This window comes from Podarcis cretensis, assembly GCF_951804945.1.
Source record: "Podarcis cretensis genome assembly, chromosome: 17".
NCBI classification, from domain to species: domain Eukaryota; kingdom Metazoa; phylum Chordata; class Lepidosauria; order Squamata; family Lacertidae; genus Podarcis; species Podarcis cretensis.
The window spans coordinates 30,473,411-30,494,191 of record NC_137187.1 but is presented as its reverse complement, the minus strand read 5'-3'; the positions used below and the strand labels follow the sequence as shown (position 1 = coordinate 30,494,191).

Genomic DNA, 20,781 nt, shown 5'->3' with positions numbered 1-20,781 from the left:
CTCGTGAGAAGAGAAGACTTGCTGGAAAAGATCCTGATGTTGGGAAAGATGGAGGGCACAAGGAGAAGGGGATGACAGAGGACAAGATGGTGGGACAATGTTCTCGAAGCTACCAACATGAGTTTGACCAAACTGTGGGAGGCAGTGGAAGACAGGAGTGCCATGGCGTCACGAAGCATCGGACACGACTAAACGACTAAACAACAACAACAACCCTCCAAGTGTCCTGATTTTCCAGGGAGTCTCAGAATTACGAAAGACGTCCTGGCTTCTGATTTGATCCCAGAACGTCCCTCTTTGCCACTGGGCTGGAAGAGGAGGGGGATCTGGCCCTGGTCCCAAGGGGCAGCTGTGAGGGAGCATCCCATTGCCTCTCCATCGCTACCACTCCCAGCCTCCTTCCTTGTGGCTGCTCAGAGCAGCTTCTGGAGAGCAGGGAAGGAGGAGGAGGGGCTGCCACTGCCAAGGCCCTGCCTGGCATGATGCCCTGACTCTGAGGGGCAGGAACAAAGCAGAGCTCAAGGAAGCTTGGTGTTTTTTTTTTTTTTTTTAAAAAATGCTTTGTGCATCTGCATCTAATCTTGCCCCTTTCTAAAATCTATTTTTTCCTTTTTGTAAAGCTTCCAAAAATTAAAATAAAATCATGATGAATGATAATGATGAGGAAAAACTACACCTGAAGACAGCCATGTATTGGGAGGTTTTTAATGCTCAGTGTTTTTATTTTGTTTTTAGATATGCTGTAAGCTGCCCAGAGTGGCTGGGGAAACCCAACCGGATGGGCGGGGTAATAATAATAATAATAATAATAATAATAATAATAATAATCCCTGACAGATGGCCATCTAACCTCTGCTTAAAAACCTCCAAGGAAGGAGAGTCCACCACCTCCCGAGGGAGCCTGTTCCACTGTTGAACAGCTCTTCCTGTCAGAAAGTTTTTATAATACTAATACTAATACTAATAATAATACTAATAATAATAATAATAATTTATTATTTATACCCCGCCCACCTGGCTGGGCTTCCCCAGCCACTCTGGGCGGCTTCCAACCAAATATTAAAATACAGTAATACATCAAACATTAAAAGCTGCCCTAAACAGGGCTGCCTTCAGATGTCTTCTAAAAGGCTGGTAGTTGTTCTTCTCTTTGACATCTGGTGGGAGGGCGTTCCACAGGGCGGGTGCCACTACCGAGAAGGCCCTCTGCCTGGTTCCCTGTAACTTGGCTTCTCACAGCGAGGGAACCGCCAGAAGGCCCTCGGCGCTGGACCTCAGTGTCCGGGCAGAACTATGGAGTGGAGATGCTCCTTCAGGTATACTGGACCGAGGTCATTTAGGGCTTTAAAGGTCAGCACCAACCCTTTGAATTGTGCTTGGAAACGTACTGGGAGCCAGTGTAGGTCTTTCAAGACCGGTGCTATATGATCTCAGCAGCCGCTAGACTATGTCTAGTCGGAATCTCATTTCCTGCAACTTGAAGCCATGGGTTCGAGTCCTACCCTCCAGAGCAGAAGAAAACAAGCTTGTTTCATCCTCCTTGCGACAGCCCTTCAGATATTTGAGGAGGGCTCTCATATCTCTCCTCAGTCTCCTCGCTTCCTGATCTTCAGAAGGCTTGGCTTCCTAGTTGCCCTCCTCTGCACACGTTCCATTCTGCGAATATTATGAACTGTGTCATAATTTCTAAATAATCATTTATTACTGCTTTAGAATGCAGTCGTACCCAATGCTGATGGAGAGGAGAGGAGCAGAGTTGCTTCTCAGTACATGAGAGAGATCAGTGGAGTGAGGAACTCACTGTGTCCCCCTTTGAGTGTCTTCTTCATTCTTCCCGGCAAGGAAATAAATCAATGAAATGACCACTTTTATTCCTCACTTATGCTTAGTATGAGAGTTTACCTTCATTCTTGGTTTACTTTTGTATTCTTTTAACTTATCAACCCAAATCGGAAATACATTTGCTGAACAAAGTGTGGTGCTGGGGGGGGGGCACAAAAGGATTTGTGGCATTGATCAAAAGGGTTTTTAAATATGCCTTTAGGTTGTAATGTATAACATTTATAAGCTACAGTAAACTTACGGGATCTTTGAGAACCTCTGATGACTAACTCACTTCAGGTTTTGGTATTTGAAATATTTCCTGGCGTAATAATAAAATGTAAGAAACAATAAACCTTTAAAGTCAGAATTAAGGTTATTTACGACTTTAATTTAAAATGAAAATTGGCTTAATGTAAAAAAAAAAAAGTCTTTAGAAAAATGTGAATTCATCAAAAATAACCATAAAAATTCCAAGGTGATAAAAGCACAGTGAGATAATAGCGCCAGCCCTAGGGAACCGTTGATTTGAATAGAATGAGACCCTTTGCTGTTCCACCCTGTTAGTCATGGATTTGTTTAATATATCTTGCTTGACTGCCTCTAATCCTCTTTTTAAATCTCCCCTCTGCACACCAAATGACATTATTTTGCTGTCTTGAGATATAACTTGCCCTTCAAACTGCCTCACACACATTGTAAGTATTAGTGAGGGTCTGTTTATGTGCCATGAAGCCCATGTCCTTGTTTACTTTGAGAAAACCTGACCACAACAATAGGATGTCCATTGATTCCAGAACAGCTGGGATTTGTGTAATTGCGTCTGCATGTGGTTCCTCCGATATTGCCAGTATCCTAATTAATCATTAGGGCATTTTCCTTTGCCTTCTGGGAATTCATTCAAGGTTTGGGTAGTAATTTAAAGTGAGCTCCACATTCTATATGTACTTACTATTTGTACAATAAATGTAAACCACATCCAGGGAGACTGCAGGAAAAAATAGCAACTTTTTGCTTTTGAAAGCAATGACTAATGGCCTCCTCCCCTGTTGAGAAATGTAAGGGCCTTTCCCGGCAGTGTAAAATCACGTATGTCTATTTGCATGGTTATAAAGCCCAACCATAACTGAAAAGATTGTGCTAATTCAAAGGGTTTCCTAGTGATTAACTGTCCCTCGGCCTAAGGCAGACAGAACCACCGGAGTTTAACTAACTGAAGAGCCAAACCACCAGATACTTTATCTGTGCCCTTAAATCAGATTTTTTAAAAAGACAAGTTGTCAGCACTGATCCAGATTAATGTGTGGACAGGGGATTTCAACGCTTTGCCCATAGCTGTCAACCGTCCCTTATTTGGCGGGAAACTCCCTTATCCTAGCGCCGTGTCCCGCTGCTGTCCCTTAGTGATGATGTCCCTTAAATTTCCCAGGTTTCAAAGGAAGCAGCTCCTCTCCTTCCCTCCCTGCTGGCCAGGGAGGAGGGAGGCTCCAACTGTGTTGCTTGGCTGCGTTGCTCACCCAATAAGGAGTCTAAGAACGACTGGGGGGTGGAGCTTGCATGCCTTGTGCCGATCAAATCGGCCACGTTGCCTGGGGACTCGCCTTTGCTCAGTGCTTCCCAGCAGAGAGGTGACGGTGGTTTTCCTTGCTGCATCCCCTTTGCCGGGTTGCTGCACTGTGGGAACCACCGCTTGAGGCTTTGTTTGGCTGCTGGCTGGGCTTTCTGCCTTTGGCTCGGAGGGGCTCAGAAGCTGAACATACCTGTGCTTGGAAAATTCCTTATTTTGGCCGCTGATCCCTTATTTTCGGGGCTGCTGGTCCCTTATTTACAAATCTGTAAGTTGACAGCTATGCCTTTGCCCCTACTTAGTTCTGATCCAGAACAGGGGGAAGTGGAGCTCATTGGTGTGGATGGCAGGAGGCTTGTGAAAAAGTGATCAAATGACAATTAGCAGCAGAGAACTGAAAGTCACACAACAGAATATTACAAGATGGAAACAGGCAATCAGATGAACCCAAACCCCACAGAATCTTTTTAAGAATACATTTCTGTATCACTTTGTGCTAGTTTGTATTTAATGTTTCATGCTGAAGGCTAGGCTTCAAATGAGGCACCAAATCCAGTCACTGCAGGAAGGCAACTTTCAGGTGTCCACAATCCCACATTCACATGGCAGCATCAACAGTAGATACCACATAATGGATTTGGAAGAACGTTCATTCTTAAGGGATGAAAATTCTTGCACAGGTTCCTGGTGCAACAACAACATTTGGATGATGGCCCCTAACAATGACCCTCCCTCTTTTTTTACAGAAGGGGGCGTACATCAATTGCCTGCTGATCATGGTCCTGGAATATAAATACCCAATTCCGTAAAAACATCCTTTAAAAAAACTGGATTCCCTCCTGTTCCTATTAGCTGCTCTCTTGTTCCTTAGCTGCTCTGTGGGAGCAGCAGAATGAAATGTCCGGCTTCCTTACAGAGGGGAGACACTCAGCAACACAACCAGGCAGCAGTCAGAATATTTTTTGTTTAATTTAGTTCATTATATAGTCTGCCTTATCCTTTAATCTCAGGGTGTCAGAAACTTTTAAAAAGATTAATGATGGAATAGTCCTATAATTCTCTTGGGCAATTCTAAGTAAGAAATCTTACACTTTGAAGATATTTGTGATTAAGCTGTGTCAAATATCCAAAAGGAGAAACTTCTAGAGTTGGGTAAAGATTTGCTTCTCTGTTTGCCCTCCCTAGGGGATGCGGGTGGCACTGTGGATTAAACCGCAAAGCCTAGGACTTGCCAATCAGAAGGTCGGCGGTTTGAATCCCCGCGACGGGGTGAGCTCCCGTTGCTCGGTCCTTGCTCCTGCCAACCTAGCAGTTCGAAAGCACGTCAAAGTGCAAGTAGATAAATAGGTACCGCTCTGGCGGGAAGGTAAACACCGTTTCCGTGCACTGCTCTGGTTCGCCAGAAGCAGCTTAATCATGCTGGCCACGTGACCCAGAAGCTGTACGCCGGCTTCCTCGGCCAGTAAAGCGAGATGAGCGCTGCAACCCCAGAGTCGTTCACGACTGGACCTAATGGTCAGGGGTCACCTTTACCTTTACCTTGCCCTCCTTATTTGTATCTGGCGCAAAGAAGGCGTTATCAATAAGCCACCAATAAGCCCCCTTGACTGATCAGAGAGATCTTGGTGGGAGTGAGTGGTGATCTTCAAATTCTTAGTCTAGGCTTCCACACATGTGCTCAATTGTGAAGATCTTACTTGTGCCTGACCAGTCTATAACAATTTACATTATTGAAATTAGTATGCATAATAATAAAAACCCAATCCATGGATCATGCTTTTAAAACCGTCTGATGTTTTTCCTCAAACTATTACTATGCAATAGGTGGTTCCTCAATGCAAAAATTCCCATTAAGATGCATAACTACACAATCGCCCTATGTACTTGTTGATTATTTCACATGTCCCAATCCATAAACTGCTATAATTAGAATGAAAATTCTGCATTTTCCCAAAGAAAATGTGAAACTGTATGTGTTGCCATTGTTGCTTATTTACTTGCAATTTTGAATTAATTGTCATACCAAGTTGGATCCAAACGTAGCAGTACATGAAAGGAAAAACTCCTCCTTTCTACAGAAAGCTTTTGATCCAGCTGAGAGATTTTGCTGAGAAGATGGTGGAGGAGGAGTTTTTTCACCAATTCACCTTTACTCCCTGCTGCTCTCCCACTCTGTGAAGGAAGATTCCTCAGCAAAAGTCAGCTCCCTACTTGACCCACCATTGAGAGCAAAGCTGGAATCCAAGCCATCATATTGAATCAAAACAGTGATTTACAATACTTTTTAAAAGTCTGTCTTTTAAGGATTAGGTACCAACTGTTTCTTTGTGATTTTTTTTAAAGTTGCAGGCATTTAAACAGCCAAATTAATAAAACCACACTAAGATAAACATTAGCATTTGCTTTCATGGAAAGAGTCCAGATGATTTATTTGTACTGCACACTGACTCAGATTATTGTTTTCAGTGCTGGAAGAGAAGCTGCCATCTTTGCTGTGTCCCAGCTTGAACAGCGTGTCTGGCATTCAGATGTCGTTCAGAGAGAGAACTAAAAAGAGCAAGGATATCATTGATGTCAATGTCAACCATGCTTAAGATAGATAAAGACGAGCTTTTTGAATTTTTTAGTGGCAAGTGTGTGTCATAATCCTGATGCATAGTAATTGTGCTCTGTGTGCAATTAATCTTTGTTCCCTAACTCGATTATTTTTAGTTTTGCCACTGTCTATGAGGCAAACATATAATAGCAGCCCTGGCTATATTTATTTCAATGAATATTTTTAATCTGGTGACATACTGCCAAAGTCAGTGTGCTGCCTTGGGGGATGCCTCGATACATCTGTCTTTCTGGGTTTCACAGGCATGCAGATTTTATAGAAATTAAAAAAGAAAATCAAGACTCCAGGGAGAACAGAATCCTTCACTACAAGTCTGGCCCAGTTGAACGGCTGTAAACAGAAATGCTTTATCCAAGTTGGCTAAAGAGATTTCTCCACAGTGTCTGCATATCTTAACTTTTTGACACAGGAATGACTGCCAATTAGCAGGGAAAGAACTACTCTACTCCATAGTTTTTGGATGGCTTCTGATTTTTACCGTTAATTGCTATCACTTCAGAAAGTAAATAAGATTGGACAAGAACAGTCAAGAACAGGCTATTTTAAAACACAAAACGTTTGTATCAAGCATAACTGTGCTTGGTTTTGAATGCCATGTACAGCTGCAGGTTTTTTGGGGTGGGGTGGGGTGGGGGATGTATCTATTAAATGGATATTAGCTGGATCTGCAGTGATAATTTTCCTTATTATTTCAAACGATTCTTATTGCAAGGCGAAGAACTTGGAAGCCAGATCTACTTGCCGGGGGCTGTTGTGTTCCTCCAGCAGTTGCCTCCACTTAGGCCCAGTCCTATCATTGGGCAGAGGAAAGCAACCGCCTCCGACAGCAGATACTAGGGCATGGGTCCAGCAGCAAGGGGGTAGACAACCAAGCTGGGAGTGCCATGGGGCCTGTGCTGCACCCTCCAAGATAAGCCTACAGCCTTAGCAGAGTGTTGTTGTTGTTTAGTCGTTTAGTCGTGTCTGACTCTTCGTGACCCCATGGACCGGAGCACGCCAGGCCTCCCTCCTGTCTTCCACTGCCTCCCACAGTTTGGTCAAACTCATGTTGGTAGCTCATGAGCTACCAACCATCTCATCCTCTGTTGTCCCCTTCTCCTTGTGCCCTCCATCTTTCCCAACATCAGGGTCTTTTCCAGGGAGTCTTCTCTTCTCATGAGGTGGCCAAAGGATTGGAGCCTCAGCTTCAGGATCTGTCCTTCCAGTGAGCACTCAGGGCTGATTTCCTTAAGAATGGATAGGTTTGATCTTCTTGCAGTCCATGGGACTCTCAAGAGTCTCATCCAGCACCATAATTCAAAAGCATCAATTCTTCGGCAATCAGCCTCCTTTATGGTCCAGCTCTCACTTCCATACATCACTACTGGGAAAACCATAACTTTAACTATACGGACCTTTGTTGTCAAGGTGATGTCTCTGCTTTTTAAGATACTGCCTAGGTTTGTCATTGCTTTTCTCCCAAGAAGCAGGCGTCTTTTAATTTCTTGACTGTTGTCGTCATCTGCAGTGATCATGGAGCCCAAGCAAGTAAAATCTCTCACTGCCTCCATTTTCCCCCTTCTATTTGCCAGGAGGTGATGGGACCAGTGGCCATGATCTTTGTTTTTTTGATGTTGAGCTTCAGACCATATTTTGCACTCTCCTCTTTCACCCTCATTAAAAGGTTCTTTAATTCCTCCTCACTTTCTGCCATCAAGGTTGTGTCATCTGCATATCTGAGGTTGTTGATATTTCTTCCGGCAATCTTAATTCCGGCTTGGGATTCATCCAACCCAGCCTTTCGCATGTTGAATTCTTCATATAAGTTAAATAAGCAGGGAGACAATATTTATATTTATTTATATCCTGCCTTTTTCCTTGGCAGCACTCAAGGCTGCTTATAGATACAAACAAGAACCTCTGAAAACATGGGGGGGGGGAATATTAAAAAACAAACACTGATAGAATTAAAACAATATACATATATAACATCTGTTTAAAACATCCAAATAATTGCAATAAAAACAGCAAAACAACAGCCTCTTAAAGGCAGGCCTGTTGGAATAAGGAAGTTTTCACCTGCCAGTGAAAGATAACAAGGAGGGAGCCAGGTAGAGAATGCTATGCTATTGCTAGCATTAAAGTAAGATTCACCTGTCAATCAAGTCAGCTTCTGCATGTGGGGCTCCATCTTGCCTTTGCCTCCGGCAGCTCAGTAGCCCTCCATCCACTGCATGATGGCAAACCACTTTTGAAATGAAGGTGTCTTCAAAGCCAAATGGATCTTGACAATCTTCAGAGGAGGCCCTGCTGGTCATACCATGGGCAGCAAACTGCCACCTGGAAACCTCATGAAAATGGGCCTTTTCGGTGGTACCCTCTGGAATACACTTTCTGCCTGGGCCAAGACCTTATGCTCCTCATTATATTATACAATGTTTCTCCCAGGCAATGCTGGTTGTACACAAATAGTTTCTGCAAAGATCAAACACTGTGCTTGCTGGGGTGGACTCTGGTAATCTTTCATAACATGGCGCCCTCTGCCAGGCCAACATTTGTCACCCCCAAATGGGTCTTCTCAATAATGGAGCATCTCCATTTTGTGCCCCCTCGGCTCAGCGCCCTGTGAGGGGGAACAATGCCCTCAATCTGGCACTGATGCTTGGTTTTGTCTGCTAGACATTCTAGCAGACATTTTCACAGCAAAATGGTACAGGAACTCAGGCAAAATAGTAGAAGGACTGGCAGCAAAGCAACTTGCAAAGCATCAGTTTCGTTGTTATTATGCTTTGGTGGTAGTTGCGCGTTTTCAGTTTTCAGCTGTTGGTTCTACATGCAAAAACGCAAGCATCAGAGATGTTTGTAACATTTGTCTTGGTATTTATTTTTATTCCTTGGTAATTTATTTAAATGTGTTTCTTTCTAAAAATAATGCTATTGCTCTTTGCATGAACTTTTATAAATTTAGCAACAAAACTCCCTTTCATCTTTCTTCCTTCTCATAAGTGGAATAAAATAGAACAGAACACGCAATCATCATAATTGTCTTGAATCGCCTTCTATACCAACGTCTCAAGGAAATTTACCATAAAAATAATCAATTACATTTCTACATTGTATAAGTTTGAGGCAATATGGCAGCAGGTTAGGCAAAGTGTCTTCAGAGCTTATACCTTTTGAGCACTGAGTCCAAAGTATTTCTCTTTTCTATGGTACCATCTCTTCATATTCCAAGGGCTGCGTTTCAACGTCAGTTTTAGTTTCTAGTTGCCCTTCTTCAAAATTATATTTCACATTTCATTGTTAAAGCTGCAAGAAAGAGTATAAAGGGGACAGGAAAATTTTAATTTTATTACTTTGTACACACTTGAATTTTGAATATATCTTCATTCATTCGTTTTCTCCGGAATCCAAATGAAATATTTCATTAATTCAAGAGGAGGAATTGCATCTGGGGGCTAAGGGTCACTAAGCAGTGCCCATGGCAACTAAGAAGCCATTCCTCACAAAAATGCTGCAAAGAGTAAGTGTTTTAATCCTAACTGTAATCCCCTTACTTCCTGTTCTCAAATGAAATATAAATCAGACACTGTGGAGCAGAGCAGTTTTTCTCAAAGGGGATGTTGGTGCAAAAGGATTAGAGATGGGCAGAAGTGTTTGAGGAATTTAATTATGCTATTTGTTGTGAAATGCTGGTGACTCTGATCAACAATTCTTTTGACTACAGTGACTGAAAACAACAAAACAGACTTTGCACATGAATGGTGGGTTGGCTTTTGTCCCCATCCCCTTTTGTCCCCCTTGTTGCATCATTACTTCTAATTGTTGTGACACAAAAGCCGTTGCATTTGCACTCTCTGTTTCCTCAATGTGGGGTTTAAGCATTCTAGGGTCTCCACCAACCTATAGGAAAGAGGTGCAATTCATTAATTTATAGCTTTCCACGTACCTTACTCATGTTTGATACTGTTGTAGTTGTTTAAAAAGTGTTTCTATATTGCAGTATTTTGTTTATAGAGGATTATCAAGTCTTTTTTTTTAATAATAATTTTTATTAAGTTTTCCATCTAACAATCCAATCATATCATATTAATTATTCCAAATTATACCAATACATATCACAAAGTCCAAATATTTTGCCAAATTACTGTATAAATTTTTGTTGGGGGTTCCCATGCTTTGAGTTCAGTAGGGTCCAATCATCTCATATTTCTGCTGCTTTTAGTATGCAGCAGTCCCATCTTTCAATCTTCTTGTTGTTATCCTTTTTCTTCTTAATAACCTCTGAGTTGTTTCCACAGGCAAGTTAAAGTAAGCAATATTATGTTTCTGTGTGAACTTTGTAAGGCTCTCCCTTTTTTTAAAGCTGGTAAGTTTTTTGTTTGCAATAAATCCTCACACGCTGTTATTTATGCTGAATCCATCCAAAAGTCCTCCTCGGATAGCAGACGCCATCTTTCTCAGTTCCGATGAAACAGAATCTAGGCGTTTGCTCATTAATTTTCCCAGACAAGTTGCACCATAAATTAGCCTTGGATTATCAAGTTTTTGGGCCCAATACAATGAGGAAAGGCAGGAGACTAGAAGTGTCCATTGGAACTGAGCTCATCCTGAACTGACCTGGGCTGCATCAGAAACGTTCCGGGTTTGCCTGAACCAAATTGCAGACCCTCCAACATTTCTCAAATGAAAATAGGGACATCCTATTCCATAATGATAATTTTACTATTTATACCCCACACATCTTGTTGGGTTGCCCCAGCCACTCTAGGCAGCTTCCAACATGTATAAAAACATAATGAAACATTAAGAAAAACTTTCCTATACAGGATTGCCTTCAGACGGCTTAAGGGTCGGATAACTCCATGCCCTCTAATATTTCTCTGATGAAAACAGGGACTTCCAAAGGAAAAATGGGATGTTCTAGGATCAAATCAGAAACTGGGATGGCTTCTCTAAATCAGGGAGGTCCCTGGAAAATAGGGACAATTGGAGGGTCTGAAAGTGGGATCTCTCTGAGTACCCCAAACGGAATCAGGAGCCTCCAAAGTGGTTTGAGGCTATTGAGACATTTTAAAAATTGTGCAGTCAATGTGTCGACAAAAATTGAAACATTTCCCCTCCCCTCACACTTGCCACATAAGAAAAACACTACAGTGGTACCTCAGGTTAAGTACTTAATTCGTTCCAGAGGTCCGTACTTAAACTGAAACTGTTCTTAACCTGAAGCACCGCTTTAGCAAATGGGGCCTCCTGCTGCCGCCGCACCGCCTGAGCACGATTTTTGTTCTCATCCTGAAGCAAAGTTGTTAACCTGAAGCACTATTTCTGGGTTAGCAGAGTCTGTAACCTGAAGCGTATGGAACCTGAAACGTATGGAACCTGAGGTACCACTGTACCATGTAAGAAAAAGGGGCAAGGTCCTTTGTGGCAGACAGCCACAGCTTCTTATCAGAGGGAATGATTTTCTGAGCTTTCAAATCACAGTGCTTTGGGCTAGGAGTTGAAACAACACATCCCTTCTTCTTGTTCCCTTGCTAGTTCTGCTACTGGTTCTTGCTTGTACTATACTGGACGTTCAAGTCCTCCTGCCTCTTACTCCTCTCCACCGCTGGGCTACACACAGATTAGCCCCACAGCTCACTAACATTCACCACACCAAGAATTTCCTGTCTTGGTTCTTCTCTATTATATACTCTTCTTGAAAAGTATAAAGTCAGACCATGGCGCCCTGTGTGAGGCCAAAATGCTTGCTTCGGGAAGGGGGTTTGAGGACTCTGACAGGGTCCGAGAGCCCCCCTGCCTCCTTCCCAAAGCTGGGTATGTGCTTACTAGGCTTGGGGAAGGAGGCAGGAAGGCACCCCCTTGGCCCCCACACCTTGTGGGGGGGGGCCGTTTGCGCTGCCCCGAATCCTCCTCACGCTTCTGCCTCTCCAACTGTCATCACTCACCCTGCAGCTAGTATCCTGCAGCTAAAAGAAAGAGCCTTACACCACCACCAAGGCTGCATCTTATGAAACAGACTGTGGCCCAGAAAAGCTTATGCCATGTTATGTACTGAGTTAAATAGGATCCAAAATGCAACAGTCTGATTGGTCCTAGAACAATAGGATCCAAAATGCAGCAGTCTGATTGGTCCTAGAACAATGCAGCAGTATGATTGGTCCGCAGAAGCCACCCAATCCAGCTCCAAGTGGAAGTGAATCCACAACCTGATTGGCCTACAGGAGAATCCCGGAATTAGCCAATCACGTGGGGCCCATTGTGTAAATAATGTATATAAAGCAGATATTATGGGGGAACTTTCGCTCCTCCTCACCACTATGAGCGAATAAAGAGCATGAAATCCACTCTCGACTCTGAGTATATTTCATGCCATAATGTATGTGTGTGTTTGTGTGCCTTCAAGGTGCCTGAAGACTGTTGCTTTCACTCATCATTAGCTTCCTAGGCACCATCCATCTTCCTCTGTTGATAGAACAAGGCAGCTTCCCATCTCTCCCTCTCATGCAGTCTGATTTGTCAGGATGGCCATCAAAAGCCCTGCTTAACTGTATTTTCAGACCGTAGGATTTGTCTCAGCACTGTGTTATGCAAAGAGTAGTCATGTTTCTCCAAACTTAAAGCCATTCCTCACAGCTGTAACAATGATAAAAGGCCCCAAGGTGCTCAGAAGAAGATGAAAACCATGAATCTTATGGCAGGCTGCCACCTGCTGCAACTTGCTAAGACAGCTCCCTCACTGCTATCTGTCATGTTTGCCAAGCTGCAGCTGGGTTGACTTTGCAACATTCTGTAAAAATAGCAAAGTTTAGTACGCTCTTGCGGATTGGGTCAAAAAGGACTGTGGGAACATCATTGGTAAACCTGGAAAAGAGAGTGGCTTCTCACCTTTCGGGTTCTGGATGGGAAGATGAGAGTCTCTGTATGCTTGTGATAATCTTCCTGTTTGGTGCATTGGTGGGGTAAGATACTATTTCCAGCTAATGTGGGATCTCATTAGCTAATGTGGGATCTCTCAGGGCAAGTGTTTTGAAGATGTCTGTTATGTACTGAGTTGAATAGGATCCAAAATGCAGCAGTCTGATTGGTCCTAGAACAATAGGATCCAAAATGCAGCAGTCTGATTGGTCCTAGAACAATAGGATTCAGAATGCAGCAGTCTGATTGGTCCTAGAACAATGCAGCAGTATGATTGGTCTGCAGGAGACACCCAATCCAGCTCCAGATGGAAGTGAATCCACAACCTGATTGGCTTACAGGAGAATTCCAGAATTAGCCAATCACGTGCAGCCCATTGTGTAAATAATGTATATAAAGCAGATACTTTAGGGAAACATCCTTTCCTCCTCACCACTATGAGCTGAATAAAGAGCATGAAATCCACTCTAGACTCTGAGTATATTTCAATGTCCTTTCCCAGGAGTATATATATGTGGGTAGATGAGGGCTTGTTTGGCTCTCCCATCTCTGTAGATGCAGCCGGAGTGTTGTGGCATCCTTGGAGATCTTGGTCTCATTCAGGATTTCCTTTGACTATCATTCCAAACTTTGGGACTATGTCTGCAAAGGGTTATTTTATCTAATGCTGCAGCCATAGGAAAGGGCATCACCTGCACCCTGACAGCACGTCTCTCCGACTCCAAAATGCTTCTCAAGTGTCTTTAATGTCAGGCTTCAGAGGGATTCCTAAATGCTACAATAATAGGAAATATGAGTCTAGCTATCGAAGGCACCATTATTCTCTCAAAAATGTTTTGATAGCAAGCTTATCTGCGTGGGTGTACATGCATCAAGCTATTTTTCTCCTGGCTGAGCTTATTCAGAAGCATATTTTGGTGGCATCTGATTTCCACGGAACAATGATGACTACCAAGGTGTCCATGAAGAAAACATGAGTCTGATAAACAACAACGATAAGGAAAGTGCTAAAGAAAAGATCTTTTGATGGGGAGCCTTTTCCTTTGGAAGCATCTCATGCCTCCGGCCAACTGAATGCCTGTTCTTGCACTCAAACGTAATGCAGCCGCAAATTGAGGGATTTAGGGGCCTTGTTCCCTTTCAATTACGTTCCCTTGATTTGCTAAATCTTGGGTGATTATCCAATCATACCTGAAATGAGGAAATGATGGGAGTTGAGTTTCCATCTCTTGTCCTAAGAGATTATAAGCATTAGAACTGTCAAAGGGGGGAAAGCACGTGTGTGTGTGTGTGTGTGCATGTATATATCTCGCTATAAATGGTGCCTTGTTTTCTGCTGTACCTAAGTAAGAATAACATTGCTCCTGGGAACTGCTCAGGTTCCAAATGCAAAGTTTGTCATATTAAAAGGACGATCTGAATACCTCGCATGAAAACAATGTATTGTATATTTCAAAGCAAGTAGATCAAGTGTGCCGAATACTGGAGAGCAACTCCATTAAATACAGTGAGCGAAACATTTGGGTTCATACCATTATTATATCTTTAAATTCAGTGCAAGTACTTTGGAAACATTGCAGCAGATTTCAGGATTGATGGCTGGGTTAATATATCACTTACTAGTGTATTATGGAACATATTTCCATGGGCACAAATTGGGCAAGATTTTGGTCACAGGCCATATCTGTAGGACGGATTATTTTTCATCTAAGAACACACAATATTTGACTTCGTATTCATGAATCAAAGACAGTATTACAACTGTAAAATCACAACAAACAAGCTTGAGCATGGACAGAGTTCAGTTAACCAGTGCACTGGTTTGTTTCCAGGTCTAACTAAATGTTGCAAGTGTAATAAAAGCGGATTAGGGAGGGGGAGATTTGGGGCAGAGAAGTTATGGGGTAGAGGGGTTATTTTCCCCTGCATTTCTGATTCCAAGCAATTTTTCCTACCCTCAGCACCACAAACATGTCATTTATTTTGCAAACAATGTGATAGGGTGGATCGTTGGACATTTATTACCACTGTTCACATTTCCATGTAACATTTTCAGTTGAACAATACTGTGTGTGATTCCTTTCTGTTCCATTGGGGCAATTCTCACTTCACTTTTTGTAATCAAGCACTATGTGTACACTCAGGTTCAAAATACACACGAGCCACAAAAAAAGGCAGTATATGCACATATAAGGTAAAGGTAAAGGGACCCCTGACCATTAGGTCCAGTCGTGGCCGACTCTGGGGTTGCGGCGCTCATCTCGCTTTATTGGCCGAGGGAGCCGCGTACAGCTTCCGGGTCATGTGGCCAGCATGACTAAACCACTTCTGGTGAACCAGAGCAGCGCACAGAAATGCTGTTTACCTTCCTGCCAGAGATTTATCTATTTATCTACTTGCACTTTGATGTACTTTCGAACTGCTAGGTTAGTAGGAGCAGGGACCGAGCAACGGGAGCTCACCCCATTGCAGGGATTCGAACCGCCAACCTTCTGATCGGCAAGTCTTAGGCTCTGTGGTTTAACTCACAGCGCCACCCGCGTCCCTATATGCACATGTACTTTTCTCCATTTGTCCTTAAAATACATGCATATAGGAAACCACATCCTTTTTCGCAGCCTGCATGTGACTTGAGAAACAAATCTATTTTGTGTGTGTATTCCCAATCAGCATTTCAAAGCATTTCATTCAGGTTCCTAAAAAATGCAAAAACTCAAACCACACTTTGCTTCATTCTTTATTATCCCTCCTTTTCCCCATATTCTGAATCCAATTACACATAGCTGGGATTCTGATAAAGGAAAGAGATCAGCTCCATACAGTATAATAATAATAATAATAATAATAATAATAATAATAATAATAGATACATTGCTGGCAAGCTGAGTTGTAAAGGAACCTTTTTAAAGGCAAATATAAACATAGGATAAATAATGTAGCCTTGAAATCTTTTTTGGGAAGGTTAATTGTTTTTGAACAATATTTCATGGCAGTTAGTGCCACTTTCACTACTTATTCTAAGAATCTGGATGGGGAAAATGTAGATACCTTTGACCTTAGAAATATACATGGATAATAGCAGTAATAGCTGTTAAGCAATGCAGAGTGGAGTTCATGGTTACAGCATGAGAAACATCTGGGTCCTGGAGGTGGGAGACGCATGAGGGATAAACGAGAAAAGATACAAGAACTCATCGTACATAATTCTGGTTTTGCTTCTTAGCAAAATGGGGACAGGGGTGTGAGAGCAGCTATCAAGACAGGACAACAGCTTGGGATGGAAATGGCCACAACTTTATTGATTACAGATGTCTGAAGGCTTTGGTATAGGCACTGGGGATGCATGCGGAATCAACCAACCCAATTTCTGGTTTATTTCTTCACCAGAACCCCCTAGGATGCAGATCAAATAGGGAGAACTCCCTAGGATGCTCTTTTGGGGAGTTCTGAGGTCCATTAGCAACCATCTTGGCCTTCAGACAAAACTTCCCCCCTAAGCCCCTTTACCGGGATACTCTGATAATTTGTTCCAGTTGGATAGACTGCGAAGTCATTCTGTCTTATGCTGTCCATAAGCGTCAATATGCCGTTTTCACCATTCTCAGCAAATGCATTTGTTATGCTCCAAATGTTGGGATTACCGTATTTTTCTCTCTATAAGACGCACATTTCCCCCTCCAAAAATTAAGGGGAAATGTGTGTGCGTCTTATGGAGCGAATGCAGGCTCCTTGGCTTCAGCGATAGCAACACAAAGACTCCGAAGCGCAGTGGAAGCGCTCCCGCCGTGCTCCGAAGGCTTCGGGTTGCCTTCACTGAAGCCAGGAGAGTCTTGCTCTCCAGGCTTCAGTGAAAGGAACCCAAAGCCTCCGGAGGCTTCGGGTTCCTTTCGCTGAAGGCTACGTGCCCCTTCAGCTAAGGCGCAACACCCCTTCAGCTAAGCGGGAGGAGAAATGGAAGGGGCTCCGTTTCTCCTACCGCTTCGCTGAAGGGGCGCTGCGCAGAGAGGGAAGATTTTTTTCCCCTTGTTCTCCCCCTCTAAAATAAGCTGCGTCCTATGGTCAGGTGCGTCCTATAGAGCGAAAAATATGGTACATGCTCGCTCCTGGTCTTTAAATCATGGGGGGGGGGGGGATGTAATGCAATCTTCTGATTTCATTCTGTTATCACTGAAACAGAATTATATTATTATGTTTCATTATTATGCTGTTTGTTGTTTCTCTGTAACACATGGTTTTTCTCTTTTCTGTGCTTGTATTTCAGTTGCGTTCAAGTATAGAGCTTGACCAGGACATTCTCAATGACTGTCTCACGATCCAGCCTCTCCAACCTCCTGCATCTCCCCAGGGCACTTCTGAAAGCACCGTCAGACAATCTCCAGGACCTGTGCATGACATTTACACAGGTAGGGTATAGGGGGGAAAGGGAAAGAAACGTTATGTACAGGGTAGGATTCCAGGAAATAATTTTGTTGCCCATAAAAGCAAAGGAACGGACAATAAAAATGAACTGACAATAAAAGCAAAACAATTTTAATCTGGTGTCAGTATGAAAGTTTCATGAAGGATACAAGTAGGATCATGAAAAAGGAAAGAACTGTAAAGCCCAATTAAATTTACAGGGAGAAAATTAAGAGCAATTTCCGCAAGAAACCAAAGGGAGTTTACGGTATCATCTTGGAAAACATCTTAATTCAGTTTAATCCAGGCCTCAAAGCCAAAAACGAAGCTTCAGGCACCCCTATTACTCTTAGAATCATAGAATCATCATAGAGTTGGAAGAGACCACAAGGGCCATCGAGTCCAACCCCCTGCCAAGCAGGAAACACCATCAGAGCACTCCTGACATATGGTTGTCAAGCCTCTGCTTAAAGACCTCCAAAGAAGGAGACTCCACCACACACCTTGGCAGCAAATTCCACTGCCGAACAGCTCTTACTGTCAGGAAGTTCTTCCTAATGTTTAGGTGGAATCTTCTTTCTTGTAGTTTGGAACCATTGCTCCGTGTCCGCTTCTCTGGAGCAGCAGAAAACAACCTTTCTCCCTCCTCTATGTGACATCCTTTTATATATTTGAACATGGCTATCATATCAGCCCTTAACCTCCTCTTCTCCAGGCTAAACATGCCCAGCTCCCTTAGCCATTCCTCATAAGGCATCGTTTCCAGGCCTTTGACCACTCTTATGGGAAAACATTTTTAAGGCTGTACGTTTTTCTCTTTTTGAGAGATATGGATGGAATTACAGATATAGAAGCCCCTCCTGAGTGGATATATGCATGATATACATGCCTTTAAAGTTGCTTGGAGGAGGAAATAAAAGGGATTCCCTTCCCTTCTGTGGTTTTAGGAACAGTGATTTTATTAGGAATGTGGCAGGCATTGAAGGAGTGTCCCTAGGAAAGGAATGTACAGACTTCCAAAAGGATGGGAGATGTAACAAATGAGAGAAGGTAAATGAAAAAAAAAACAAAACCTAGACTGAGACTTTAATTCTTCTCAGGATAATTGTGATGGCCTGGGATTCAGATTCAGATGCTTAAACTGAGTGATCCCAGCCTGCACAGGATTCCCCACCTCCAGAACCAGCTGAGCCGGGGCTGGGGCCTGAGCCCGAAGGGTCCTCACCTGTGCTGTATCCTCAGGTGCAGGCACCAGCTGAGTCTGCTCTGGCTCCTGAGGTGATGAAGGACCCATTGCCTGCAGGTGCTCCACTCTCAGCCCTGTCAGAGGAAGCTGAGGTTGCCTCTGGGTCCGGTAACCCTCCAGCCTCTCCTGAGCTGCAGAGGCTCAGGGCAGAGAGGTGGGGGGAACTAAGTTCCCACAGGAGGAGTGTTCGCCTCCAGGCCAGGAGAGGCGAGTCACCTGAGGTTCGGGGCCGCCCTATGCCTCGGGGCATATAAAAGCCAGCCAGCCCCAGTCCCAAGTTGCGGGAGCAACGTTAGTGGTTGTCAGTCCCTGCCTGAATCCTGCCCAGCACCCAGCTTCGACTTTTACGGACTGCCTTCATATTGTTTCATCATCCACAGACTGGACTTGGACCTTGCCTCTTGATTAACCCCTGGGACCAGCACAATAATCATAGAAAGCTCCCTTATATTGAGCCAGACCATTAATCTATCTGGCGCATTATGATCTGCACTAATTAGGCAAGTAGAGTTTCTGACGGGACACGGGTGGAGCTGTGGGTAAAACCTCAGCACCTAGGACTTGCTGATCGTCAGGTCGGCGGTTCAAATCCCCGCGGCGGGGTGCACTCCCGTTGCTCGGTCCCAGCGCCTGCCCACCTAGCAGTTCGAAAGCACCCCTTGGGTGCAAGTAGATAAATAGGGACCGCTTACTAGCGGGAAGGTAAACGGCGTTTCCGTGTGCTGCACTGGCTCGCCAGATGCAGCTTGTCATGCTGGCCACGTGACCCGGAAGTGTCTGTTGACAGCGCTGGCCCCCGGCCTCTTAAGTGAGATGGGTGCACAACCCTAGAGTCGGACACGACTGGCCTGTACGGGCAGGGGTACCTTTACCTTTACCTAGAGTTTTTGACAGGGTTTTCATACCCTCACCCTACATGGAAACACCAGGGAGCGAATCTGGGACTTGTAATAGGCAGGGCATGTGATTTATCCCGATTCATGGCCCTTCTTCCAAAGGAGGATGGCAATACTCTGCCTTTATTTAATGCCTATGGAGGAGGTCATTTGGGTCACTGCAGATTACTATACAGGGCTGAGAAAAAACTGCACTTGTTTAAATTACCCCTTATATGCAATTATTAAAAGTAAGCACACCCTGTCCGTCATTGCAACTGGTCACAGATTTAGCGGCAGTAAAGAGCAATTCAGTATCAAATGATGGGTTAACTGATACAGACACAATTTGTTTTCTTTCCCTCCCGCTGGTGCCAGACTAAACTGGCTAAAATCAAATGAGGGATATGCAATGCACCCAGGACAACTTGATGATAGTGGGGAAGCTGACGCATGAAAAATGTTATTATATAACGACTGAAGATTCATTGGACCCCTCGCTGCTTTAGTTAGCCAGCTTTTTATAATCCCCATGAATAGTCTCTGCTGCGACCCTCACAATCATTTTGAAAACTAACTACAAGAGGGGGGAAAGCACCAATAAAATTCCTACATGCTGCTAGCATGCATAGCAATAATGGGGGACCTGCTGTGAAACAATATAGAACATGTCAGAGATGCCGGAGGAAAGGGTGAAGTTCGCGATGGAGCTCCGTCCTGGTCCCAAGAGGTCACAGCTGTTTCTTTGGCTGGCTGATATCCTTTAGGTTTGCCTTCAGATATTTCTAGTGATTGGCAGCTGGAACAATTGATTAACTGAGGCAGATGAACATATTGGAAACTCTTATTGCTTTTGTGATTAAGAGCCAGCAGAATCCCCAAAGCAATAAATTGTGGGATCTGGATTAAAATCTGTCTTGCTAAAAGTGAAGGTCATTACATTAGATTGCTGCCATTCAAAAGATTGCTGGCTCTTATCTGGTTCAGAAGATTGTCGTTTGCCTTCTGAGTTCTTGTCTTATGTAAAAAGGAAATATTTATAGTCATTTATGCCAATGCAATTTAAAACTCATAGCCCACAAGATCCTAAACAGTTCTACAGATTTGAATAGAACAGCTTTAGTTTTAGTTGCACAGCTGTATTCCTGGGTGAATCTGGAAATGGAACTTTGGATATTTTTGTCCTGCTAGTGAACTATATAAGAACAAATACTACTTTTATATATTATTAATCCTAACTGCTGCGTTACTTGGCCAGATAAACAACAATGGCTTCTTTTTCTTTCTTTCTTTTTAACTAAAAGGCTATTCAAATTATATTTGCATGTCATAATTAAATATTTGAGTTGCTTAGTCA

At 43.4% G+C, this 20,781-nt stretch overlaps 1 protein-coding gene across 4 annotated transcripts in view; it reads left to right on the top strand.

Annotated features, from left to right (window-relative positions):
* GLIS3 (GLIS family zinc finger 3) overlaps positions 1–20,781 on the top strand; it is a 194,574-nt gene that overhangs the window by 134,497 nt on the left and 39,296 nt on the right. For all 4 annotated transcript variants that reach the window (XM_079959264.1, XM_079959265.1, XM_079959266.1 and 1 more), the window contains one exon: positions 17,167–17,308. In XM_079959264.1, coding sequence (XP_079815390.1) covers positions 17,167–17,308 — 142 coding nt within the window. The remainder of the gene's footprint in view (positions 1–17,166; positions 17,309–20,781) is intronic.